Source organism: Thunnus albacares, chromosome 20, assembly GCF_914725855.1.
Source record: "Thunnus albacares chromosome 20, fThuAlb1.1, whole genome shotgun sequence".
In the NCBI taxonomy this organism is placed as follows: Eukaryota; Metazoa; Chordata; class Actinopteri; order Scombriformes; family Scombridae; genus Thunnus; species Thunnus albacares.
The window spans coordinates 12,223,279-12,250,265 of record NC_058125.1 but is presented as its reverse complement, the minus strand read 5'-3'; the positions used below and the strand labels follow the sequence as shown (position 1 = coordinate 12,250,265).

At 41.1% G+C, this 26,987-nt stretch overlaps 2 protein-coding genes across 8 annotated transcripts in view; one reads left to right on the top strand and one right to left on the bottom strand.

Annotated features, from left to right (window-relative positions):
• LOC122970741 (transient receptor potential cation channel subfamily M member 4-like) overlaps positions 1 to 14,180 on the bottom strand; it is an 18,679-nt gene extending 4,499 nt beyond the window's left edge. The window contains exons 1-23 of one of the 2 annotated variants that reach the window (XM_044336916.1): positions 13,889 to 14,180; positions 10,999 to 11,060; positions 10,706 to 10,883; positions 10,135 to 10,315; positions 8,454 to 8,623; positions 8,023 to 8,200; positions 7,303 to 7,367; positions 6,909 to 7,142; positions 5,063 to 5,165; positions 4,860 to 4,981; positions 4,377 to 4,676; positions 4,146 to 4,247; positions 3,867 to 3,995; positions 3,610 to 3,739; positions 3,209 to 3,354; positions 2,827 to 2,939; positions 2,583 to 2,699; positions 2,328 to 2,377; positions 2,005 to 2,243; positions 1,584 to 1,699; positions 1,222 to 1,354; positions 945 to 1,119; positions 84 to 249 (exon numbers count right to left, since the gene is read on the bottom strand). In XM_044336916.1, the coding sequence (XP_044192851.1) occupies positions 84 to 249; positions 945 to 1,119; positions 1,222 to 1,354; positions 1,584 to 1,699; positions 2,005 to 2,243; positions 2,328 to 2,377; positions 2,583 to 2,699; positions 2,827 to 2,939; positions 3,209 to 3,354; positions 3,610 to 3,739; positions 3,867 to 3,995; positions 4,146 to 4,247; positions 4,377 to 4,676; positions 4,860 to 4,981; positions 5,063 to 5,165; positions 6,909 to 7,142; positions 7,303 to 7,367; positions 8,023 to 8,200; positions 8,454 to 8,623; positions 10,135 to 10,315; positions 10,706 to 10,883; positions 10,999 to 11,060; positions 13,889 to 13,960 (3,281 nt within the window). In that variant the 5' untranslated portion in view covers positions 13,961 to 14,180. The remainder of the gene's footprint in view (positions 1 to 83; positions 250 to 944; positions 1,120 to 1,221; positions 1,355 to 1,583; positions 1,700 to 2,004; positions 2,244 to 2,327; positions 2,378 to 2,582; positions 2,700 to 2,826; positions 2,940 to 3,208; positions 3,355 to 3,609; positions 3,740 to 3,866; positions 3,996 to 4,145; positions 4,248 to 4,376; positions 4,677 to 4,859; positions 4,982 to 5,062; positions 5,166 to 6,908; positions 7,143 to 7,302; positions 7,368 to 8,022; positions 8,201 to 8,453; positions 8,624 to 10,134; positions 10,316 to 10,705; positions 10,884 to 10,998; positions 11,061 to 13,888) is intronic. The other variant, XM_044336917.1, reaches the window with a different exon arrangement.
• si:dkey-94f20.4 (synembryn-A) lies at positions 13,038 to 26,987 on the top strand. Of its 6 annotated transcripts, none has more exons than XM_044336918.1 (17): positions 13,038 to 13,126; positions 15,441 to 15,588; positions 19,607 to 19,664; positions 19,786 to 19,935; positions 21,254 to 21,348; positions 21,446 to 21,493; positions 21,889 to 21,906; positions 22,012 to 22,101; positions 22,191 to 22,801; positions 23,328 to 23,463; positions 23,593 to 23,781; positions 24,014 to 24,108; positions 24,423 to 24,573; positions 24,730 to 24,825; positions 24,928 to 25,072; positions 25,781 to 26,060; positions 26,588 to 26,987. In XM_044336918.1, the coding sequence occupies exons 5-17, from the start codon at positions 21,259 to 21,261 to the stop codon at positions 26,727 to 26,729; spliced, it is 2,091 nt and encodes a 696-aa protein (XP_044192853.1). In that variant the 5' UTR covers positions 13,038 to 13,126; positions 15,441 to 15,588; positions 19,607 to 19,664; positions 19,786 to 19,935; positions 21,254 to 21,258; the 3' UTR covers positions 26,730 to 26,987. The 6 variants fall into 6 exon arrangements, with proteins under 6 accessions (XP_044192853.1, XP_044192854.1, XP_044192856.1 ...); XM_044336919.1 differs by lacking the exon at positions 13,038 to 13,126 and adding an exon at positions 14,102 to 14,184; XM_044336920.1 differs by lacking the exons at positions 13,038 to 13,126; positions 15,441 to 15,588 and adding an exon at positions 19,383 to 19,473.

Sequence of the window (26,987 nt, the reverse complement as noted above, 5' to 3'; positions counted from 1 at the left end):
AAAGTTGAGAATCCTTCGCATAGATCAGCATACGTCATTATAGACATTAAGACTAAGAGATAGATGATCTCATCGTTCTTTACCTGAACATGGCGATGAGAAGATTGATGAGCAGGATGTTGGTGACCAGTAGATAAATGACCAGCAGAATTACCACCAGCCAGTTACTATACAGAGTTCTGCACGGCTCCGCACCACCCTGAATCAATGTCTCGTTGCTTGTGCACGCCATGTCCCACTTCTTCCCCACTGGAAGAGACACAACATGTAAGAAAGATTAAACTATGTCCTGTCTTATGCTATAATTAGAGTAATAGTGAATTCGTATTGCTGTGTTGACTTTAAAGGCATACTATGCAGGATTTGTCAGTTGGTGTTTGTAAACACGACATTCAAAGTTGGCCCCTCCTCCCTGGATCAATGACACCAGAGCAAGAGAGAGAGCACTGCGGTGGTCAAGAGAGCTAGAGGGTGAATGAAGAGAGGGAGTGGTGCTGGTGACAATAAAGCAGTGAATCTGATAAATAAAACGTTACTTTCTGATTGTTTCATAGCAGTTACCTTCTAAAGCACAAATAAACATGCCCGCACCTCCACACAACCCTGTGGGAAGATGCCGCATTGCAAGATTTTGTGGGAATACAGAGGAGAGAGAGAGGGAGAGAGAGATGGAGACAGCGATGTAACCTGCTCAAAGGCTAACACCCAGGAACATCCTGAACACAGCAAAATAATAAGATAACACACCGAAAATACACCATCACACACTTCTAGTAAGTGATGATTCAGAGGGATTATTTTTGTATGAATCTATACATTGTCAAGGGAAATTCTGCATAGTATGCCTTTAAAAAGCTACGATGGATGTACAAAAATGTCTAGAATGGACTGCAGAAAAGTACACTTTTTCTCTAAACATGCATCATGCACACAAACAGTTATACCATCTATCTCTTCCACAGGAATCTGTCCAAAGATGTGCAAGTATGGCCTGTAGAAAACCCGCCGGAAGATGCGATCAAGTTGGGGGTCATATGAGTAAAGCAAAGCCTGGTTGGCTACTCCGTATGCCATTAGCCACACCCCCAGGAAGAAGAGGAAGAAGAAGACATCCTTCATCTGATCAAGAGAAAATAATTGTCTTGTCATCATTATAAAGCCAACATCCAGCTTCACAATTTCGTTGTGATGTTAACGTATGGAAGTTCTGATATTTCTCACCATCTTGCCAACAATGATGATTTTTGGTCCCAGCTGCTTGTGAATGGCAAAGATGTGAATGAGACGGAGGGTGAATACCATGTAGTCCACACACAGGACATCTCGTCCAAATCCATATGACCATTTGAACATCCTAAAACACGAGCAAAGTAAAGCATCAACTCTATGGTAACAGCACCACCCAGTGGTCAACTTGTAAAATAACTGCACTTAAAAGAGTCAAGTGAAATTTGGTTACTAGGGATGAGAAGTGAGGGGCATGATGTACAGACTTTGAATTTAGCAGTATTTATCAGGTGATCTACAGGACACTTAAGACATTCCTGTGACAAAATAATTTACTGTCATGTTGTTGTTGTTACCTGCAGACTAGTCCTATGATGAACAGAATGATGGCAATGAGGTCACACTTGTTCCACACATCCTGAATGTACACTCTGACCCTCTGACGCCAAGTCATTGTCCCCAAAAAGAACGTCTGTGAAAAGAAACATCAATCAACTTCATTGATCGTATGAACTTTAAACTGTGTTAGTTAGTAAAATGAGTTGTTTAATCAACCGTATGAATACAAAGCATTATATCCTACATTAAGGATTATACATAAGCCCATAGATGAAACATCAGATATACAGTGCATGCTGCCAAAGACGGGAAAGCTTCAGAGGTCATCTGTGCAAGCTCACTTTCAATGGCAAATCTACTTTTGCTATTGCTAAATAGAGTATGAAGTACATGCATTAGTCATCAAATATGATGATTAAGATATCACTTCTCACTCACTTCACGGATTTCCTCACACACAATGGTGAACACCCAGAAGTACAGCACATACTCCGTAATGGCTGGACCAGAGGGCGGTGGAGGCATGAAATCCACCAGCAGCACATAGGCAAAAAGCAGGAGGAAGAGGAAGTACATGAGGACATTGCCCATAAATGAGGTAACGGGCGCAAACCAGAACTGACGCCACCTTGACACTATGAATGGACGCTTGGGTGGTCTGGGAGAGTGGGGTATGCCTGTAAGGATTAGCAGATGATTAGTAGATGATGACAGTCAAAAAAGGCTGCTGAACATAATTATTTCTGCTACAAAGGACTCACCTTTTATGGTAGCTGTCCTGGGCGTATTCGCTCCTTGTGCATCCGCTTCACTGGTACGACAATGACACATTTTTAGTGAATCAACACACAACAACAAACATTAATTCTAAATTATGAAAGAGAACAACTTTGAGACCAATGCATCCCATTCACTTACATTAACATGATATAAAATATGTAGTAAAAGGCAAAAATGTCACTCGACAAACTGATGCTCTATGGGATATCATTGAGTAGTACATGCAGGATTATTACATGTGCTTGATGTCTGAGAAAGAGAAGATGGTGGTGCCGTAGAGGCTGTCGCTGTCTCTGCCCAGTCCATCCTCATTAGGCTTCGCCTGTTCCTCTTGCTGCTGGTCATCTTGTTTTCTGTGAGGTTGAGTGTGTTGCAAAATGTTAAATGAAATTACAAGCAGTTCTGAAATCTGCATCTTCTAAATGCCAATGACAAAAATAATAAAATCACGGTTGTGAATGTGAAATTAATGGACTTCACCTGAAGGAGATGAGGTTGGTATAGCAGAGGACGGGGCAGAAGAAGGTGAGCAGGAGCTTCCACACCTCTGTGTTCCTCTTCATGTCACCCCACCAGATCTGGGACAACAGAGACTGAGGGAGAAGAAATTAGACTATTAACTGAAGAATGATCGATAAAAAGAAACAAGATGATTTAAGCCAATTATTAAGTCAACCGTGGGCAATATTTCAATACAAGAGGACAATACTAATTCAAATGTATTTTTTTCCTGGATACAAATAAAATTAAGCTTTAACCTGAAAATCTAGATAAGCAACCTTGTGATTCAGCAGTTTTAAACACATATTTAGCATAAATATAACTGGTAAAACTGAAATGATTAACATCTTTTGTGACACACCTGTACTCCGTCATGGCTGAAGAAAAGTCGTGCGTCAGCGCCCATGCCCATCTGGAGACAGGTGGTGCCACCCCATACTGGAGATTTCCTTATCAGTAGGGTGAAAGAGCGACTCTCATTGCTCCGATAGCAAGAGCTGAAGACATCTAAGGAGAGGGACAGACAAGTGCAGAAAGAGTTACCATGGTTACCATTTAGAGAACAAAAATGAAAAGATACTAGAGTGTCAAGCATCACACAGGGGTCATTTGTTAAAGTAGTGTTATAGTGAAGCTCTTCTTTTCAGTCATATTACATAGAACCAAAACGTTTAATGTGAAACCAAGTCATTTGATTGTATTTACATGTTTGTATCAGTCACTGTTTAATTGAACATTAATTGATGATGGATTCAGTCTCACCATGTGCCAGGTTCTCAAACCTCTGGGCCAGCTCTTTCATAGAGAGTTTGGTTTCAGTCTCAACCTCCAGTTTGGACAGTTCCCTAAGCATCTTACAGCCACTCAGAGCACTCAGCACTGACTCCCCTGCCTGGAAGAGACAATGGAGGGAAAAAGGGAAATGCCATAATATTAAGACGTCATGTATATGCTCTTTTCATACAAATTTGAACACCTTCAGAACATATTTAGCTTTCTCAGAGTCTCAGAAGCCCTACCATCTCCCAGAAGAAAGTGGCCATCTCGCTGCGGTTCTGGAGGACGGCCCAGATGAAGAGCGAAGCCCAGGGAAAGAGGCAGCGTTTCTCCCGATACAAGCAGTCTCCACGCAGCAGCTTGCTGGCGCTCTGGGATGTATGAGAAGAGATGGGGTCATTCATTCCGTCCTCTAAAACCTCACATTAGTAATTTAAAAGCTTCAATACATAACTACAGGATAAATAAACAATAATTAAGAGATAAACCAATTTGACATATTTCACAAAGGTTAAGAGTACCCTAAGTGCCCTCCTCTTGGACGATATCTGTTGTAAGCCCAAAGCATCATAGTAAAATGGTTGGCAGATGTCGCCCATTAACAGTTCCAAGACCCCTGACACCTGAGGAAACAGAATAGAGCAACAAACACAAGAAAGAGGGTTAACTTAAGCTTTCTCCACATTGTTTTCTGATGTCACAAAACCATAACTACACCAGAGGCATGGACGTCTCTTGTCAGAAAAGCCCACCTCAAAAAGGCTGATCTCTGTCACTGGCCCACTCTGTATGTTCTCAGCTGTTACTTTGGAGGAAGAGTCCTGCAGGTTAGATCGTGTTGGCACAGAGGCCGTAGTTCCAAGTCGCTCCACAAGGCGACGCTGAAGTAAATAGTAGAGAAGAGTCCCATCAGCCACTGAGCGGTAGAGACTCTCAAGCCGGCTGTAAGTTAGGTAGTCCAGGATGTTCAGGCCATTTTCAATGAAGAGGCGCACAAACTGCGGCTTGTCGTTGATCAGGGCGTCTGTCATGGAGTCTTCCAAGTCTTCATACTATTTGATTGGATGAAAGTGACACATTTTATGAAGGCATTTTCATTTATTTCATATCAACAAAGCCACTACGCAGAAGGGCTAAAAGTGCTCTATTTTATACAAATAGTACATTATAATACACAGACTGCATCTGCTGTGTAGTGGTAGTATTGCACTGATGTGATGTCTTTTCCCTCTCACCCTCCATTGGATGTCTCCATTAAAGAGTTCACTCTTGGCAATGTCGACCCTGTTCCAGGTGACCGCCAGCTTCAGCTCTTCATTGTAAGGGCTGGCATCAACTGACGCACGCTGCTTACTAGCTGAAAAGCACAGAATCACACCGAAATAAGGACATGTTGCCACCTGGAACATGGGATATCTTCATAATATGGATTAGTTACCTCCCACCAAAGCTTTGAGCAGAACTGTATCAAAGTCATTCGGACCCTCCTGCTCTCCATGGTAGATTGTAATGAAGTCTCTGTTCTGGTAGATGCTCAGAGCCTGGAGACCCGGAACAAGGAGACAGAAGTTTTGAATATACGAGCACAAAACTTGGTGAGATTGACACAGAGATTAAAAAACAAATAGATAGTGATAAGAAGAGATTTTGTGACAAAAGGTATCATGAGACACATAATATCGTTAAGTACGAGTCACACCCATGCTAAGTGAGACTGAGTCTGACATTTAAAGACTTTATCAGGTCCTTTGAAGTTAAACATGCAATAGGTGACTAACAAGTAGAAGAGAATAAGATTAAGAGTGTATGTCCAATCAATCACCTACTCAACAAATAGTTAATCACAATACAATGAATTGGATTTCAGGCACTGATTACTGATTCAATAAACATTAGGACAATGATGAGTCAATCGCCTGCCATACACTTCCAAGGTAGCATGTGATATCTTCTGTAAGTTGACAGGCTGCATACTGTAGCTGTGTTACATTTGCTTTTCAATGGACCCTTTCAACAGAAGCATCATAGCATGGAAAGCACAGCTGGAGCTAGTAAACTTGATAACGGGCAGGGTTAATCAAGTTGAGCTGATGAGCAAGCATTATCAATAGTCAGTGTTCTTGTTGATGACTACAGATGTCCTCAGGAGATCTGCAAGAATGGCATTATAGCCATTTATAAATTGATTGTTATTGGCTATACACTGTACAACCACTCTTGTGTTGAGAAAAATAGACCTTCCATGCCATATTAAAACTGAAACGGACATCCAAACCATAGCTTGTGTGTGTGAGTCATCTGTGGAGTGGCAAGAACAAAGAAAATGAAAAGCTTCCTCAAGTTTCATTAGCTTGAGAGGCCGCTGGACTCGCAAGATCACGACATTACAAGATCACGTGAGAATCCATCTTGTCAGACTTCAAGTTAGGCGCTTGTGTCTGAACCACCAGTGGTTCAGACCAGTCAGTGTTGCAAGGTAAGATGGTGATAGACGACAATCAACAGATGGTGAATCCAATCACCTGCCAAGTATTTTTTTGAAAGTGCCTGCCCTTTTCCAAACAGTTTACATGGATGAGTTCTCAGATGGTTCTGTGTAACAAACCATCTGACAATTTACAGGTTTCAGGGATAAAAGGCTTGATCAGTTCATCCCAAATGTTGACAGAAAGACACAGTAGAAAATAATTGATTCTCTGGGCAGTTCACTGCCTATTAAGATAGGAAGTAGTAGGAAGAGAAACAGCCTAAACTCAAAAAATGTTTATTACATCCAACAATTATGAAATGTTGGATGAAATGAGCAACATACTGATAATTTTGCTGTTCTTAGAGCCTTAGCAGCAAAGGGTCTAAAAATGTCCTGAAGGTTGCACTAGAGAAAAAGGCCATCAGGTCATTAAAATCAAAACATTTCATCCCCTTGTGAGCATGGATATGCGCAATACATGTCCTGGCAATCTGCCAAATATATGATGAAATATCCTGTGTGCACAGTGTTGGGAGTTTGACCTGATTGCATTAAAAGAAAGGTCAAGGTGCCACCAAAAACATTAGGAAACCTCTGAGATGGTGAATATTCAAATTTCATGGTAATCTAGACTGTAGTTGTCCAGATGTCTTGCTATGGATAAGTGTCGTCATCCTTGGGCAGGTAACAAAACATGCCTGCTGTTAAAATAGATAAAGAGGATATATAAACCTCTCAGGGACTTCCTCTTCCTGTTCTGCACATCATAAAGCACACAGGTAGGATGATGCATTTCTCTGTTCACAGCACTTACCCGTTCAACAAGTTTGTCTGTCTCCACTTCAGCAGGAAAGTACTTCTTAACCCGTTCTGCCACTCTGTCTTTCAGATCGACACTGGGAACTGCCTCACCGTCACCCTCGCTGGAGGACTGGACTACTGGGGCCGATGACAGGTTCTCCAAGAGGTCACTCAAGAAGTCAGCCATGCCTCCTGAGCCAGCCAACACCAACCAGGGCATAGAGGTTTTCAGAGAAAGATCCACTCTCTGACAAAAAAGGAAGGTAGAGAGAGCAAGAGAAAGACTAGATTTATTTACCAAATACCTCTCTGTGAGACATAATAAAGAAGGACATTTTTACAACTGCCTTATAAACAATGTCAATCTCTTTGTGGCCAAATATTGACATCAAAAGCTGCAAATTTACCTCCAGCATGCTTGCCTCCCCTGAAACCAACATACAAATGACGGGGATGTCAATGCTGCCACTACCTGAAAAAACATAAACAACATTTTCACAATTTCATCCATGGTTTTGGATTATACTGATTTCACAGTTTTTGCAGACTTACAAACAGTAAAACTACATATTTTTCTTGTAATGTGAGAGCTGAAACACAGCATCTGAAAAAAGCACCCTGTTGAACCCTGTTTTTGACAAATCTCTGCTTGACTTAACATGTTGAAGAGCCATATCTCAACTTCATGCAGTGGCATGCAATGGCTTTCATCCAGTGGATACCAAAGGATCATCTTATCACCACCTGCTATAATACAGAATCACCACAAGAGGGCAAAATGGCTTGAAATCAAGGCTGAAAGCCAAAGAATATGTTCATGATTGTAAATGCAATGCATTGTTTAGAAATGTCTGTTTTCTTTACATTTGGTTTGCATACATTAAAGAATACTTGGAATAAAAAAAAACAGATCAAAGCAGCAGAATAAATTGAAGATCTGTTAAGTCATTTTGCATTGCGGTTTCATTCAGGTTGAATGCGTCTCATAACATATCCAGTTCTACTAGAAATTCCAACAAAGCATCACGAAGGACAAAAAGAGGCAAGGCGGTTTAAGCTTAACCTCCTTCAGGGAAGTGGAAGCCAATATTAGTGAGTAAATAATATTTCATTATCCAATCTCTCACCCCAGATGCCTGTGCGCTGGTGGGAGATGTAGTCTTCCAGTTTGGCCCTGAAGCCTGTCGCTCCGCCTCTGCGTCCCACACTCCCATCATCCACCAGCAGGAAGGCCTGGTAGTTGTTGTCCAGGCAGCAGGAGTCCCGGGACGTGTTCTGGACATAATACTTAGCGGGGAAACTGCCCTGCAAGGTGAAGAATCAAGGGATAGGTTATAGCAGGTGTTCTTCAACTAAAGTTCAAGACAAAAAGTGTTTAAATTGAGACCCTTTTGCTACAATTTGAATAACTTGCAACTAAAAAACTGCATTCTAAAAAGGCAGATAAAAACACTCAAAATTTTAAAACTATAACTACATCGAGACTGTTGCTCAATAAAAGTGAAAAAGATACTTTTAATGGGTAAAGAAATGTATAAATGTTAAGTGCCTGTACAACCTGAGGGTTGACCAGCTGCTGTCTGTTGTGCACGAGGCCCCAGGGAGCGATGCCCAGCGCCACCACCTTGTTGAGGGAGACCGAGGAGGCCGCGGTGGCGTGATCCCTCACCGCCTCTCCAACACACCTTCCTACGCCTTCACGCAGGCCAGCTGTCAGGATCCACGCTCCTGGGTGGAACAGTGACACAATGAATTTGAGAGGAAAAGAAACATCGGTTGTGGGTTTTCTCTTTAGGTACAAATATATACATCCATATTTGAATTTCTGAATGTATTTGTCATTCATTGATGAAACAAAACTGAAACAGAGTGGAAATGAAATTAAATAAAATGAAAGGAATCTGAACTGATCAGATCAGAAAGTAACAAAACAGAAACCAAGGGAAAAGGAAGGAAAAGCTGCACTGATTTCAAAGAGGGAAATGAAAGTGTTGCAGCAGTGCAGTTGGTAAATCATAGAGGTAGACAGAGATGCATACCGATCTATAAAAGAAGTAGTTAAGAAAAATGTGTATTCAATACCATAGTAATTCACCTAAATACATATGTCTGCATGTGCAACAACAGATTTTAGCATGTTTAGTAGGATTAATCCATCTCCAATCACGTTTATACAGTAGCAGTAGCAACATGTCAGTAGCAACCTGTGTATACAGTACTGCATGTTTGCACCTTGTACTTAATGTGTCAGTGTGTTTGCCTGATTGTTTCTGCGTGTGTATTTTTATCTTTGCTTTGATCTGGGGCCTCTGAGAGGATGACTGGTCAAAGTGACCTCAGATGACAGGAGATCAGTATTGCCTTGTGCCACCTGCACTTGGCACAGTAGTCAGGAGGAAGCAGCTATTGTAGTACTAAATTAGGATCCAACCCCAGGGAGTCACATAGTGTGATTGCGCTACATTTTATAACAGCTGGAATTTTCCCACCCAGACCGACATGAGTAGATTATGTGTCTTCCAAGAAGTTGTTGATTCATTGTTTTATATTATTAGTCAGTCCTTTACAGATGCTGACTACTTTGAGAGGGAATTGAGTTCATGAGGACCACCTGTGAAAAATCCAGCATACGCAAAAAGATGCCAAACTGAACAGTACTTTAGTCTTTAGGCTCTGATCTATATACAGAATTACCAGGGTTGAAAAGCGTTTTATTTATGGAAAAAATATTGCTTATTCTGTTGTCTTGGTGTCAAATGAAAACATAGAAGAGGTAGACAAAATATAATATATAATCAACTTAAGTAAAATAACTTGATAATTAACTTAATATGATTATTTTCAATTGCAAATACTGCTATAAGAGTAGGGTCATATTAGGCTTAGAAGCCAGTTAAGAAGTCAGCACTTTGATACAGTGCAACTAACACAACTTTAAAAGAGGAAAAGGATGTGTAACCAAATTGCATGTCAATAAAAACAATCATTTGTCATGTCAAAGGGAACTGTCTGGAAAATCATGAAAATATATGCTGATCATATTCAAACTGTAGCAACACAGAGAAACAGCAACCATATTGATGTTAACCGATATTACAGATATACTGTCACCAGTACACATGGTTTAATAATGCAGGTCATTAGTATGCAACCTACAGTATGGCCCACCTTTGTAGTAGTGATGGCAGTGGTGATTTAGTTACTTCACAGTTACAGTTTCCTTTTAATGATGTGTTTACCTGTGCTTTGTGAGGCTTTCACCAGACCCTGCCTGAGGACCTCTCGCACCCAGGTCTTCACCTTTGTCCTGCCTTCTCCACCAACAACAGACACCACCAGGTTAGGCGCAGGCAGGCCCCAATGGGCCGTCATCAGGGTGTAGACCATAGACGGGGGTGTGTCCCATGATAGACGCAGGAACTGAGGTTCCCATATGAGACAACAAAGACTGATTGATTAAAAAGGAACAAACATTTCAAAAGAAGACAACCTCAGACTTAAAAAAAAAAAAAAAGAATAATGATCAAATAGTTATAGAAGTGCCTCCGATTACCTATTTTAATGTAAACGAACTGCTCAGGAAAGTGATCTCACTCATTGCACTGTGTTTGTTTACTCAGGGGCAGCAGTAAGTTGAAGGTTGGAAAGACAAAAGTACAGACTACTGCAGCTCTTGATTGGATAATTATTAGCCTCACCTATTGAAGTATTTGCCCTAAAAACACTGCCCAAACATGATTTGAACTGACACTACATGGGTATGATGAAGCATTCAGTGAGTATTTATGAAGCTGACAGTAAAGCACCCACATAGCTATGCCTCTTGCTGGCTCCTGCGAACTGCAACTCTCCAAAGGCATCAGTCGGGTATTCAGAAGAGTGCTGGGCGCTGTCCCAGTGGTTGACAATTGCCGTGCTGAAATAGTCACCGAGGGCCACAGAGGCATGGGTATCTCTTGCACCCCCACACTGGCACAGTGCGCCATTACTGAGAGAGAAGGGAGGAGAACATGTCAATGTGAGATCAACTTTTGATGCATGGCCACAGTCATTAGAGAGACATTACTACCACAGAGGAATGTGCTCTGCAGAGTTCACAGTACCTGAAAGAATCTTCTACAAAGGTGGTGCACACTCTTTTCTTGATGATTTTGGGGATCCAGCTCTGAAAACATAATAAATTGAATTAAAATACAGGCTGTTTCAATTTTACAGAGTTAAATTCTGAATGGTCGCACCAAGGAAACTCTGTTGAAATGAAAGATGTTGACTTTTGCTTATAATAATACCCGCTGATACATTGGTGAGATATGCTGTGTATGAACACCTGACTGTGACTTCTGGCATGGTGCTGTAGTTTCAGTGTCAGTTCGTGTGTGTGTTCAGGTGGGCTGACGGACACAAAGTTTACTACAGCACATAGGGATCCAAAGTGCATACAGTACATTCTGCAGTGCAACTACAAACATACTTGTCAAACAAAGGAGCCCCACTGGACTCTTTCCATGCTTTGAAATTGGACTACTTCTTCAAACTTAGACTATAAAGAGTTTCTTTTCTTGTAAAGAAATCAGTTTCTGTTCCACTACAGACCTTCCTCAAAGGACATTTTGACTTGTAAAAACAGGAAAAACACTTTGTGAAACTATTAACGTGATGGCTCTGTTCCATTTAGTTTTGCCAGTAAGCAGCACTAACCAGTGAGCCTGCGAGCACAATACACGGACTATATATTAATATGGACAACGCATCTCCACTTCCTACTGCTATGCAAAAGTGAAGCCAAGATATTTTGTTTCCGGGAGCTGCCATCTCCCTTGTGTGATGTCATTTAGAAACGGAGTCTGTGCAGTAGAGTTGGGTGGTGGGATGACAACCCACAAGACACGTCCCCTCAGCCGTCCCGCCGCCTGACAGAGGATTGAGAGAGGCTGTCACAGCTGTCAAAATGAGGTCACCCCCCTTCCTATATCGTCAAATAACTAATTAAAAACAAACATATCAGAAAAATTAGCTCTTCAACATACATCAGCATGATCAGAACTACCTAAAATGACAGAAACCATCTTGGGAAAGATTTATTTGACATGACGGGGCTTGCCTCTTGGGTTGCACCAGCTATGTGTAAGTTCTCTCCTACGTTCCTAAGGTATAGCCTAATGTCAACACTGGAGGCTTAGCAACTATTAGTTACTGTAGTTTGTAAGTAAATCAGCCACTAAAATTGGTTGCACCACAATTACTTGGAGCATAACCTTACTAGTTTGGACATAAAGTCATAACTAAAATGATCAAAGATAGAGTTCCACGTTCAATGGACCAATCATCAGCCAGAGTTGTGAATTAGTTGTGAATGTGTGTAGCTAATGACCAATCATTGATCCCCATTGTTTTTATTCTAAATGATTTAACTTTACTAACTTAGTTTGATCTTTTTTTTTTAAGTAGACAGAGTTAACAATAGTGAATTTATTCCAGTGCATGATCATCTCTCTATTCATGATACTTCATTTAGAGTTAATACAACAGCCTACATAAATATTATTATTAGAGGTACATTTGGATGCACATTGAGAAGCTGCTTGAAAAGGAAATAGCTAGTTACAATCAGCTTAACTTCATTTTCTTTAATTTGTTAAAAATCTTGTATGTATGTATGTATGTATGTATGTATGTAATTACGTCATGACGTAATAGATATGCAAATTGGCACATGACGTCAACTACCGACATTGACAACTTTTCCTGCAAGCTTTAGCTAACTTTATTTTCACTGAAAATAGTTAGCAACACTGCTGGCATGAGCTACTTGGCATCGTAGCACATGACAGTAAGCTAGATCGATATTGAAATATCATATCAGTAAATTAGGTCTCTACCGGATTGCTGTGTTGCAAAATGGTATGTAGTTAATGAAAAAATGATGCTGTGTAGCAGAAAAACTGCTGTTTTATCATTAGTGAGTATAATTCTGACATTTTATGATTTACACCTACCCTGGGGGCATATGTAACCATTTAGTTGTTAATTAGAGTTATGTTGTAACTTATCTCTGTGGGGCAACCGCTTTTATTTTAGTAATACATAAATCCCAACTTAGTAATAATTTATGTTATAACTAGGCTAAAGATGAACTTACACACAGCTGGTGAAACAGGCTGCAGGGCTCAGGACCTGGCACACCTACACGGGATGCAGCCACTAACACTGTTATTAGTTACACCTGTGTTGGTGAGTGAAAATATGTGAACAGTGTCAACGTTTAAATCCGATTTTGTCCTTTTACCCTTTGGATGTTGGTTTTATGGTATCAACGTTGGCTGTTTGCTTCAAGTATAACATTGAAAAAAGTAGTTAGTAGTTAGAAAAAGTTAGCTAGTGAAACGCTGAGCACTGAGCAGCATATTCAATAGCTTATAATGGGCGTGCTGTCGTATTTGTTATGACAGTTAACGCTAAGTGGCTGTTAAGTTATGAAATGGCTCAACTGCGTTTTTTCAGTTATTACTATGACTGTTGAGCATCTAATTGGCCGTTAAAGTTGTACCTTATAAAACAACTGAATGTGTCGTTAACTCACCGAAGCTAACTTCCGTCGGTTTACTGCAACTGCACACAATGTACGTTACCGTATATTGAGGGGAAACTAGCTTGCTTTAGCAACAGTTGGCAGAAAATGCTAGTCTGTTTACACACTTAGAATGACACGGTGGCTTTGGGTTTTCAGGAGAAAACCGTAGATTGTGAGTATTATTCACTACTAGCTGTTAAATGACCGTTTGATACGTGCTGTCCGAAGCAGTCGGACGTTTGTCCATTGCTCGTCATCGTGACTCAGAAACCTCAGGGAATAACAGCCAGCCACAACTTTTCATCACAACGTCCATGCGTAGATTCCTTTCCTTATTAATCAGTTTCGCAACTGTCGCCTTTGCCAAATCGGCCCCATTAAAAATTACATAATCACAATGATGTGAGGGAAATCCTACTCACCTGGTCCTTCTCAGATTTAACGTTACCATCTGTGTCTCCGCCGCCTCCTCCTCCTTCTCCTGTGTCTCTCATGTTGTAGTTTTTTTCCTCTCTTTTTTTTTTGTTCGACTCAGTGAGAAATACCAGGGACGGAAAAACACTTCAGGAGGGGAAAAACACTTTTCTTTTTGACCATCTTCCAAAGAGTAGACCAATTTACTGGACTGCTACAGACGTATTTGCTCGACACTTCAGTAATGCCATTCCCAAATGTCTCTGAGCAGTCAAAAAGGGAACTAGGTGCAGAAACCACACAGGTGAGGGTGTGGTTATATCATTTGCAAACTTTGAAGAAAATAGGAGGGGCCATTCAAAACCTCAGACATTTCATATCTTGGGTGTGAGCCGGGTCTGTATACTGATTATAATCATAATACAATATGATTTAATTTCACTGTTTATCTTCCCTTACAAGTGGTATCAGAGACAGTGAAATTGGATCTACAGCGCTCTTGGCCACTAATGATACATTTTCACACCACTGTATCAGACAGACAATACAAGACACTCAGACTTGAGCAGCGAGCAATTTGCTGCTGTCATGTGAGCCTAAAAATATCACACACTCAGGCCTGGATTATCCACCAGGACAAGTAGGGCAGATGTCTCTCACTGCACAATCAATACACAGGACGTGAAAATGTTATGCAATGCATTTTCAGAATTAAACTTTATTTAAAATTTAAATATTTATTGTGCAATATGTTTAAATATATAAGGCTTTGAAAGTTATTATAAAAAAAGTAATAGGATTAAGCTTTTCACACAGTATCCAAACACCCACATTCTTTGTTCTTACAAAGCATACATCCATAATAAGTACCAGTCAGTCAGAACATATACAAATATATTTGGTTTTAAATAAATGGAGGCTATTGTTGAGAACTCTCCGCCTTCTTAGTCCATAACTGTTATTCTCTTATTCCTCTCAGCCCTATCTGCCGAATCCCTGTGGGCTGTGGGCTGTTTTCGACTCATCTTTTCCATTTTTTTTGCCGATAATGTATAAATCATTGGCCAGGTTGTGGAGCTGGCATGTCCCGAGCTGGCATCCACGATTCTGTGCACGCCTTGGACGTAACTTCACTTCCATGTTGTCAGTGATGCTGTCAGTGATGAAAAAGAAAAAGAAATTTTTAGGATTTCAAAAACTAATCTCCAATTTCCAAATAAATAACCCTACAATTGAGGTTGTTCCATTAGCAATAATTAGTACATAGAAATGAATAAACATTTTAATTGTCCAAAACAGTGAAAGCTGAGTTTAATTAGATGACAGTATTTATTTCTGCATTGATGCTGCATCAGTAGACTACTGCAGACGGTTTCTTCGGATCCACAATTACAGTAAGACATGTCATAACACAAGCAGGCTAGGCAGGCAGGTATTCACTTGCCTGCCAGTACAAAGAACCTTCCGTTCCTTTTTATCACTATAGCAGTGTTGTTTTGTATTTACAGCCTCTCACAGTGGTGAATTTTCTTACCTGTGTTTCACAACATCTGTGTCTAGATGTTTGTCTTCTGAAGAATATGGGATGATCTTCAGCAATGGAGCATGCTGCTCTTGTGTATCCTCTGACCTTTTCACCCCTGAAACCTGGACAGTATCTCCTGCAAGGACAGTGTCTGAGTCTGACCTGTGGGTCCAACAGAAAAAGGTACTGATTAAAATGCAGTTTATGAACCAAAAACATCTGATTTATATTAATATAAGGTGTAGATACATTATTATATAATCCAGTTGTTTATTTCTAAATTGTAATATTAATTTTAAGGCAAAAATGTTTTTATTCCATTTACAGATTAGTAAATGGCACAACAAAGTGGTTAGTGTGAGTATTTCTTTTCTCTCGTTAGCTGTATGTTTACTTAAGCTTTTCACTGACCTGTGAGTTGGTCTCAGTGGGGAGGCAGCAGTCAAAGACACAGTCAGCAGCAGCAGAACAGCTATCTCCATATCGCACTGACCTGTGGCAGAGAAAGAACGAGTGATGCTGAGGAAAAACATACTATCGTCTTCACAACTCATAAGATTTTGTTAAAAGAAGAGTCAATGAAGAAGTAAATTATGTTCTTCAAAATAGCATAAATTGAAGCCAGGATGTAACTTACCACCAAGAAAATGTAAAAATCCTCTGCAGCTTTTTGAATAAACCATCAATCCAGAGGTTCAGGCGTAGTCTCTTGCCGATTGTTGGATGTCTGTCATCCTTCACCACCTCAGGTCCTTTATAGGGTTATGGCAGGGTGAGGGGGCGTGTCTGTAACATAGTCATTATTTTGCTAGACCAACTCCCACGCTTGCAATTAATCAGTTATGGTGGCAGTTTTATCCTCTATTTACAAGAGCTGCGTTCTCAATGTAAACAAGATTTTAACCACAGTTTCCAAACACAACATTGTGCTTATACTTGAAGCGACCTTGTGCTTTAAGTGATGTTTACATTGATTCTTATGTTCACTCTTTGACCCCCTCCCCATCCACATCCTCTATCCATCCCTCTCCTCTCCCACTCCACTTGCAGCAGAGCAATTGTTCCAGAAATCGTTCTTTCATTTCCATCACCTGCAGGAAGCCCGCAGAGCCCAAAATAACCCCGATTCTCCTCCAGGCTTTTCTTTATCGCCCCATTTTTCCTGTGCCTTTTTCCCTTGAGTCACTTTTGCCGTCACCATGTTTATTCCTGAAATGTCCTTCACTCACCCCCTCCCCCTATATACAGTGTTTCAAAAACAACTTGTTTTCAAAGATGATAAATCCTATTTTAGAGATATTCAGATTTAATTTTAGCAGAATAGGTTTATAGCTTTATTAGCTCTCTTACAAATGTTCACAGAAATAAGAAATTATGAAATAATCAAGCACTTTTACAGCCACATATTAATATCTCTCTAGGAAATTATGACAAATTTGTTAATCTTTTAATAACACAGTAAGTCCATGGGGAGCCAGTGTCACGTTTAATGTTTTCAAGTCTCCACACTCTTTCTCCCAGCCCCTCTCCGTCTCTCTAAATCACAACTTCCACCACCCCTCATGAGTCTATTGTGTACCTTTCCTGTGAACATCTGGACTGGTTGTGTGATCTGAGTAGTGCACTGAGTCATCACTGGCGCGCGTGCACCCAAGAGCATTAGCAGTCAAATGATAAGGCAATCTTGTGTTTTCACATGATTAAGTGTGGATTACACAGAGTGTTGTTATATGAATAATTTCCCCTGAAACGTTACAACCAGCATGAAGGCAGGGATGACGTGACAAAAGCAAGCATACCCTTTACACCTGCTGCTGCCTGGCTTTGAGCAAATTGCTTATTTTCCACAAAAACAACATTTTAATCCTAAATTAATGCATATTAAGCAAACTGTCACAAATGTTGTAATATACTGATTCCAGTCTGTAGCTTGTAATAGCAAGAAATATCATACTTTGTTATGGCCTTTGATTAAGGTCAGTGCAATTTGAAACTACTGCTATGGTATCTGAAAGAAATTTTGAACCTGGAGAGAATGTGTGATTACCACATATGTCATTTAAGAAGAAAATAACGAATTAGGGATGCACGATATTATTGACACATCATCGGTATCGGCCGATATAAGCTCTAAAATGAAATATCGGCATTGGCCCAAAATGAACATTTTCTGCCGATTATGAGAGGCCGATTTGTTGCCTTCTCCTCCGCCACCTGACTGTGCTTCCCTCCACAGACTGTTTCACCCTGACGGTCCTGGTGCTTCCTCCGCAAGCTCCATTTTACTCAAGCTGCCCGCCAGACCCGCTGCTTCTTCCCACTTTAAAGGAGCAGCGGGTCTGACTAGCAGCTCAATGAAGTGGAGCCTGTGGAGGAAACACCAGAACTGTCAGGGTGAAACAGTCCGCGGAGCTGTTATGTTCGGCTGCACATATAGGAAAAGCTTCAGCTGACTGAATGTACCACTCTGTTTGGAAAAAAAAATCTTCTTCTTTTTGGTTTATGACGGTGGTTGGCAACCAGCGTATCAGGTGCATTACCGCCACTTTCTGCTCTGGAGTGTGGACCAAAGATTAATCCTACACATTAATCCTGTCTGTCTAATAAACTCAAAGAAAACTCTACTGCTCCACCCACTTGGCAGGTTCATTAAAGTTTTAATGCTGAACTCCAGTCTTCCTAAGTTCTTCCTTCATATATTGTCTTTCTTGATCATACTTAGTACAAAATATGCTTGCATGCATAATAGCCTCCTCAGCCAGCTGGAAAAAAATATGTGCATATATCAGTATCGGCATCAGCAATCGGCCACAATGAGTTGGAAATATCGGCATATCGGATATTGGCAAAAAATCCAATATCGTGCATCCCTATAACAAATACATCAGCAAAACATAGAAAACTGCTAATTATGACTTCATATTAATTAGTATACTGTAAAAAACAATATATTAACAAACAAGACTAAAAGCCAACAGCAATGCCAGCAGCTCTGTGTGGCCCATGGATGTGTAGTGTGGCCTAGCAAAGCGGTGCTAGCATGGCAACTTGCTATCTGCCATCTAGCGCATAGACTGTATATAAATATGACGACGCGTCGCCACCATGGGTGTATAATAAGAGCAATAAGAGCTCTTACAATACATCGGTAGAGTCGGGCGGCGGCATGACGGCCCGCGGAACACGCCCCCTCAGCCGTCCCACTGCCTGACGGAGGTTTGAGAGCGGCTGTCACCGCTGTCAATCATGACGTCAGACTCCCTTTCTATATCGTCAAATAACTAATTAAAAACAAACTTACAAGAAAAAAGAGCACTTGAACAAACATCAGCATGATAAGAACTACCTGAAAAGACAGAAACCGTCTTTTAGAAATAATTATTTGACGTGTACTTTGATTTTTTAGTTTGGCTCATGTCCCATCCACTAACATAGAGGGGGCGGGAATAACCTGTACTGCAGCCAGCCAAAAGGGGGCGATCGAGACGTTTTGGCTTCACGTTTGGGGCGCTGTCATGACGTCCATCTTTATATACAGTCTATGATCTAGCGTGTTAACATTTGCTAATTGGCACTTAATACAAAGTAGGCTGAAGCTGATGGGAATGTATTTGGTTTTAGAGGTATTTGGTCACAAACCAAAGTGTTGGCCAAATTTAAATTTTGACATGATGATGACGCCACATGAAATGACTAAGGAACTAAAGCTGAAGTAAATCAGAAAAACCACAATTGTCAACCTTATGGTGGCACTAGAAGAAGTCAGGGATCACTAGTCATTATGATTCATTATCTGGGAGCAATGGAAGCCTGTACAAATTTATCTAATGGTTGAGATATTTCAGTCATGACCAACCAACCATAGAGCCGTATTGCTAGCATGCCTAGAAATAAGAGTGAAAGAAAAGAAATATATAAATTAGCACCTGGGAACAATAGTGCCATGTCTTACAAACAGTCATACTATCAGGGGCAAAATAAACAGACATGCACTAACTAAAACACAGAGAGCCATGCTCCATAACAGAATCTCATTACAGTAGATTGACTCTTGAAAGCTTTCTAGAGGTCAGTGGAGTTTAGGCTACATGCAGCATGTTGCGTCCCAAGTGTTACAGCTAGTGATGATGTTTCTGAAAGTGAACAGTCATGGATTGCGTACGTCAGTGACAACGGTTGCTTCCCTCCACTTCCTTCAAAGGTCGCAAAGGGTCATCACTCTGATGCAACTCTTGACTTGTCGACATCTTACATCTCAAGTATGTAATTCATCTTGAAGGAATATGCGTTTACTTCCATAAGAGCACTTTATCAGCACTCCTCTGACTTTTCTCCTGCTATCGCTGACGTAGTGTGCATCCTGTTGTTGTAACCCTGCAGCCACCAGCCGGCCACTCCAGCCCCATGGCCCTGTTTCCTCTACCCACTGGGCACAAGAGTGAGCATCCTGCCAGGAAAGGCTGTCATTCATTCACACATCATCTTCTCACAGATTTCGCCTCTCAGGGCATGCAAGGCACTTTGCAACAGGTGTGTTAACTTCTTTTTTTCCCCCCCTTCCCGGTACACGTGAGTATGACAGTGGAAAACAGGTGAAAACAAACACGGTTGATTTACTGAAACACATTGCAGCTGTTCTGGTGTAGATTATCACCAGAAGTAGCACATGTTCACAGTTACATTTTATAGTTAACTTCCACTAGAAATAGAGGATACGAACTAGAGGATATGAAAATAGCACCATCTTGTGGGAGCAGACACAAACAGCATCATCATACATAAAGCACATTATATAACTCAGTTCTCATTTTGGAATGATTTTTCTAACTAAAAAAACATATTTTGAGTCGTAAAAAAAATACCAATGTCATCTTAGGTGACTCTACAGATGCGTTTTGCAGGAATGTTTTTCACATTGAATTCAGCACAGTTATGCAACAGCAAGAGAGGGGAGGTACAAACAAAATCTTAATGGTTATTTTAGTTATTCTCAAGCTATTAGGAGATTTGAGGGAAAGCTTGTGTTCAAGCTGGAAAGAGAGTGAGAGAGAGAGAGAGAGATGTGCAGTACAAGTCTACGAAACCTGTAAAAGGTTAGAGGGTCAGCATTGAGAGATATAAGCTTAGAGTCCATTAGTGGATTATAAACTCCATGGCCCCTGCATCTCTCTTGGATTATAGAGAGAGAGAGAGAGAGAGAGAGAGAGAGTTAGGCTTAGTGCATGAGGGCGACTGGAAAGAAAGTGAATTGAGCAAATTGCAAGGCAGAACACTGTGCATATGTGGACAAAGATACACTGGGAAGCAAGCTGAAGTAGAGTTGAAGCTGTGACAGCACTTTGAGTTGGCAAGGTGATTTTGGCACACTTTCAGTATACCACCTGGCTGAAAAAGTGAACCGCACAAGGTAAGTTTCGACAAACAAGGAGTTAAACTCCTGTAATCTGCCTGCAATCATTTTAATGTGAGTGTAGAATGCATCTCAATATGGATAACTGTCATGTAAAAGATACAGATTTAGCTTTCATTACCCAAGAAGCATTTATCAGTGTTGTGTAATTGTAATGTTGGTAGAATGAGTAGTTTACTAAATGTTTATCATTTCTGCTCTTTAATTTCATATTTAATGGGTTTTATTTTCATATTCTGAGTGCATTACAGATCAGATATACTGTAGATGATGTGTTTTTTGTCTCTATGTGTTTATTAATGCATAAGCCCTTTTACCACCATCCTCATCATTATTGTTTAATAATGTAACTTTAATATTGTTACAGCCTAAATGATTATTCCTTTTTGTGCGTGTGTGTTTGTGTGTGTGTGTGTGTGTGTGTGTGTGTGCGCGCAGGAGGCATGGACATAGACGTGGAGGGGATTATCCAGTGCATCAGGCAGGGGGATGAGAACGGTGTTCAGACGCAACTGCAAGAGTTCAACAAAGAGGTAACACCACACATATACCCACTCATCTTTGTGTCTGGATGATATGTTGCTGTTTGTGACAGTTTCAGACTGTTTTGTCGTCGTTTCTCTCCTCCAGTATGCCCAGTGCTTCTTCTTTGATGCAGAGGAGAGGGACAGGAGGAAAGTAAGTTTGTTTTATGCAGCCGCATCCACCAAATGAGAGAAAGTTTACTGTCACGCCAATGTCTTACCTGTGTTCTCTAAATCTCACCTTTCTTTCCATATCACGCTATATCCACCCCTCCTCCTCCTCCTCACTCTACCCCTCCCCACACCTCCTCCACAGTCTGTCTCTGATTAGTAATTCTGCTGTATCAGTTGTCCCTGATCCTCTCTCCTTGTATGCTCAGGCAGATTGAGCCCAGGCAAAGCGATACCAAGCATACTGCATGATAATCTATTTAACACTTTCAGCTCTGTCATTTGCAGCCATTGAACAGCCTTACAAAGGCGTACTGATAGTGTTTTCTCTCTTTTTTCCTGAACTGCTCACTGAAACTCACTGTCCGCCTCCTTTAGCAAAGAAAACTAGAAGAGGTACAGAATGTTTAAGTCTAATATTGCACCCCTAAACTAATTCATAATGTTGGAATTGAAGTATGAATTATTTAATCACATTTAATCTTTGCCCTGCTGTACCAGTTCAGGAAGAATAAAGTGAGGGAGTACGCTGATTCTGACTCCGACTGTGATGAGTATGACCAGGAGGATCGAGGCCTCATCCTCAGACAGGTATCCGACACCCATCACTTTCTGCTTGGCACGAATTATTTGAAGAATGCTGTTAAACTATACGTCTGTTTTTCTGTCCCTGTCCTCAGAGTTTAGCTGTTGTCCTTGTGAGATTCATAAGAACAGGAGTTAAATGTCGTCTGTTGAGAGTATGTCTGCGCACCCTGAGGATCCTCTCCAGAGACCAAAAGGTCCTAGGCCCCTTGGTGACCGACAGCGCTCTCCTCACTCTGGCCAAACTGGCCGGGCTGACCACAACTGACGTGAGCGACGAAGCCAGCGACCCCGACTCTGAATTCTACGATAACGTCATCGCCTCTCTCGCTGAGGCCAAAGTGTTCCACTGTCGCACCGACGAAGACGACGGTGACGTTGAAGCCAACGACCAGAGTGATGAATACCCTGCCTTTGAGGATGACACCAAGAGCGACATCAGCATCGCCAACAGCGGAGATCTGGACAGCATCAGCTGGCTTGGGAGCCACAGGACCAGCATTAACGAAATGCACAGAGGCACCGTCCATCACAAGGTGCTGGAGCGAGGGAGGAGGGACCGCAGGGAGAGCAAGATGGACGGGGAGGAAGAGGAGGAGGAGGACGGGGAGTCAGGAGAGGAGGCGCAGAGAAAAGAGGCCATGAAGGTGTTGTGTAACGTGGTGTACAACAGCACCTGGGCACAGGAAAGGTTCAGCGCTCTCAGGTGGGCTTTGAGAGACACACACACACACACATACACACACACACACACACACACATACAGCCATTGGCTTTGTAACTTGCATTTCTGCATTTTTTTCCTGCAGATAATGGTCAAATTTAGACAGTTCTAAGTCATTTTAGGGTGTTTCCAGTGAAGTTACAATCGAGTTAAGTATCAGAAAATCATCTTGTAAATGAAACCATATTATACATTAATGGTATATATCAATCTTTGGTGTCAGTCCCTAAGAATCCAAGAGCGAAGGCTTATTTTCTCATAGTGGAAAAAACAGAGACATGCCCCAGGATTCACAAACTATTTGCTTGACTGGCTTATTATGCACATACACCCACATTTGATTGAAAGCAGCAAGTTCATGCCTGAACTCTGAGGGGTTGTTTAAGGTCATTATGAAAATTGAAAAAAAAAAAAAAAAACAGATCACAGTGGCACTATTGTGACTATTGTGAATGTTTCCACACAGCTAATCTCCTGTTTTTTAATTGTTTTGTTTTGTTGTTGTCAGGCTCATGTGTGGTCTTACAGAGCGTCTGTCCTCAGGTGTTAGCGGTTCATCTCCCTCCAGTGTTCAGTTTTATGAATTACGACTCATGTTCCTCATTACTGCACTGCGGTCAGAGCTCAGCACTCAGCTTCAACAGGTAACATAAAATTATCACTCACTTACTTATGGGATGTGGAAAAATACAGTATGTAGTGCTGTATTTACACTTCCTCTCGGAGTGAACCAGTTGCATCCTGCCCTCATACTCAATATTTTCCACTTCCAGGAAGGAGGTGTATCCATCCTCACTGCAGCCCTGGAGAACTGCCTGGAGGTTCAGTGGAAGGAGCAGTATGAGTGTGTGCTGGATCCGGCAGCACCACCTATTTCTCTGGAGGCCTCTCAGCGCATCATAGAGATCCTCAAAATCCTCTTCAACATCACCCACAGCATCCACAGGCAGGAGCCGAGTGAGGTCAGTGAATATGAGTCCACACTAAACCAGGCAACCTTCAGGTGCAACAGCAAAAAGATAAGACTGTTATCAGTCTTCTGTCTCTCTTTGAGGAAATACATAACGTTTAAGTGCACTAAAGAATAGATTCAATCCAAATCTCCCCTTCCCTCAACTGTTTCTTATACATTATCAGCCCAAATTAACTGTTCCAAGAGAAATGGGCTGTACAGTATGTTTGAACTCTCTTCAGGATGATGCAGCTCTTTACCGACACCTGGTGGCGATCCTGCGTCTCTGCCTGATGAGGAAGTGTTTACTGACAGATGATACTGATGAACTGCAGGGGTGAGCATGAACCAAACCATAGTAGGATAACTTATAAATCACAGTAACAGTCATCTTTATGCACATGCAATGATGTAGATGCAGCTGAAGTTAATGTACAGTATATTTTTAAAAATGTTGGATTAATGATGAATTCTTCCAAGAACTGTGAAATGTTTAATTTCGATCACACTTTTATTTTTGGTACATATGAATAATGTTAAATGTTTACTGCTTATTGTGTTTTTCAGTTTATTCACACTAAACTGAACCAAATCGCTTATTTATCAACTCTCTCTCTTTGCATTCCTCTATTCTTTTCTCTGATCCCGCAGTCACACAGTCAACCTGTTGTCAGCGCTGCCTCTTCAGTGTCTCGACGTGCTGCTGATGGTGCCCCTGCAGCCCAACTCGGAGCAGTGCCAGGGGGTCAACATGGACTGTGTCCACACCCTGCTGATGTTCATGGAGAGACGTCTGGAGTTGGTAAAAGCAGAAGAAGGGTCAAGGGGTTTTGGAAATGCTTAGAAGTCAAGCTAGAATTAAGATTTAAGGATGTTGAAGTTTTTGACTTTAAAAGAGAGACCATCAGCTAATACTGACATAACCTGAGAGAGTCTTTGTCGTGTTTCTGCTTCTCAGGGCGATAAGATCAAAGAGAAGCTGACACCAATCCTCAATCTGCTGACAGAGAGCTGCCGGGCCCACAAAGAAACACGCCACTACATCAGGAAACATGTAATACCCCTCAAAAACATGACACCCACAAGAATAATATGTGCCACATTGTCGGTCCTTAAAATATTCAAGTCTACTGAAATAACTCGTCCCCTTTATTAGATCCTGCCTCCTCTGAAAGACGTCTCACACAGGCCAGAGGAAGGCTCCACAGTGAAGAGTCGTCTGATACGTCTCATGACCCACCTGGACACAGATGTCAAACACTGTGCCGCTGATCTCATTTTTGTCCTCTGCAAGGAAAATGGTAAGATCAGATACTTTCATCTAATTACAAAGTCTAGTCAGAAAATACAACACTGTACTGTGTTAAAATGATCAGATCAAGACAGTGGATAACATACTGTGCTTTTGTCTTGATTTGATTTTTTTTAATTAGAGGATAGGAGAAGAAGGATGAGGATGCAAAAATCTCAACAATGTTGCTGCTCTAAACCTCTTTTTCCCCTTTTTCCCGTTTTTTCTCTTAAATGGCTTGAAAAAAGTTGCCAAAATTTGACAAAATTATTTATTTAATTTGTGCAAAGTTTTCTGAAATATTAAAACCAAAAAAGCCATCTTTTGAATAGCTGATGTTATAATTGCTGCCAAGGGGGCTTCTACAAAGTACTGAATTAAGGATCTGAATACTCAGTTTTTACATTTACATTTGCTAAAAACCTTTGAGCATGAGCACATGCAAAAATGGCAGTTTTACCCATTTAAAATCAAATCTGCAACATAATAAAGTGTGCAAAAAGTGAAGGAGTCTGAATATTTTCTGAATCCACTGTACATTTCTTGAAAAATCAACCTGACAGATTTAGAAACTCTGTGTGTCAGTGTGGTGTTAAAATGGTTTGTACCAGTACACAGCTTACACACCTGATTGAAAATGACGTCATAACATTTTAGCGTATATACTGCTTTGTCTTCACCATTCACCGCCTATCACCTCCACATCTTCTTCTTCCAGTGAGGCGTTTTGTCAAGTACACAGGCTACGGGAACGCAGCGGGCCTGCTCGCCACCAGAGGCTTGCTGGGCGGCCAGGGGTCCAGGACCTCCAGCTCTGACGCCCAGTACTCCAGCGACTCCGACTCGGACACAGAGGAGTACCGGCAGGTGAAAGATCGCATCAATCCCGTGACGGGGCGGGTGGAGGTAGAACAGCCGGACCCCATGGAGGGCATGACGGAGGAGGAGAAGGAGGAGGAGGCCAAGAGGCTGATCATGCTCTTCAACAAGCTGTCCAGGTCAGTGACACTACAAAAAACTTGTTGACTGTTACAAGGATGTGTGTAAAAACATAATTGTAGTAATAAACATATTTCTGTTAAAAGACTCAAACATTTTTTTAGTTTGAATGAGAACTAGTCTCCTTTAAAATGATTTAAATGGTGATAAGATAGTTGAAGATATTGTTTGAAAAGAGGCTTAAGTACATGATAGATATTGATATTTACATTTCTCTGTTTTACCTTCTATCTGTAAGTCTAATGTCAATCCATATCAAATTTCTCTGTATAATGAAGTTAGCATTTCCTTTTAACAATTGCAGAGAGGAGGCCTCATGATATAGGCGACATTATCAGAAACGTAACTCAGTTTATTACAATAGGTTGAACCAAGAAAAAGAAAAGAAAAAACACAAAGAAAAAAAAACCTCTTCACAAACGTCCAGCAGGCTGAGAGCAGACAAACATTAAATGAGTCAGATAAGAACAATGTTGTTGTTGATCATTAAATCGTCCATGCTTTTGACACCTCATTTGTTTTGCAGAGATAATATTATCCAGCCGATGGGAGTGGATGCAGAGGGGAAGCTGGTCCCGATGTCAGGACTGAGGGAGAACTCGATCACTGAAGAGGGGAAGTCTGGCTCAGAGAATGACGGAGAAGCAGACCAAGGAGAGAAGGACTAACATCGATCCTAAAGTCTGACAGTGCATAAATATTTGTTGTACGTGTATGGACGAAAAAACAACACGATGTAGTTCTCACCCAGTCCCTAATTTTTGATTTTTTTCTTCTTCCTCTTTGGATTCAGGATAATAATTTATTTAGAGTAAAAATATCACAATGGATGGAATGAATGAAATTCTCAATTGGTAGTAGAATGAACTGACGTCAATGTAATAACATAATATTCTTAAATATTTTAATAAAGTCTTGAAATCTTA

Coding starts and splice junctions, on each gene's coding strand:
- si:dkey-94f20.4 (XM_044336918.1), top strand. CDS start 21,259: ATGGACATAGACGTGGAGGGGATTATCCAGTGCATCAGGCAGGGGGAT. Junction 22,102..22,190: donor GAGGCCTCATCCTCAGACAG/GTATCCGACACC, acceptor CCCTGTCCTCAG/AGTTTAGCTGTTGTCCTTGT. Junction 25,073..25,780: donor TGTCCTCTGCAAGGAAAATG/GTAAGATCAGAT, acceptor TTCTTCTTCCAG/TGAGGCGTTTTGTCAAGTAC.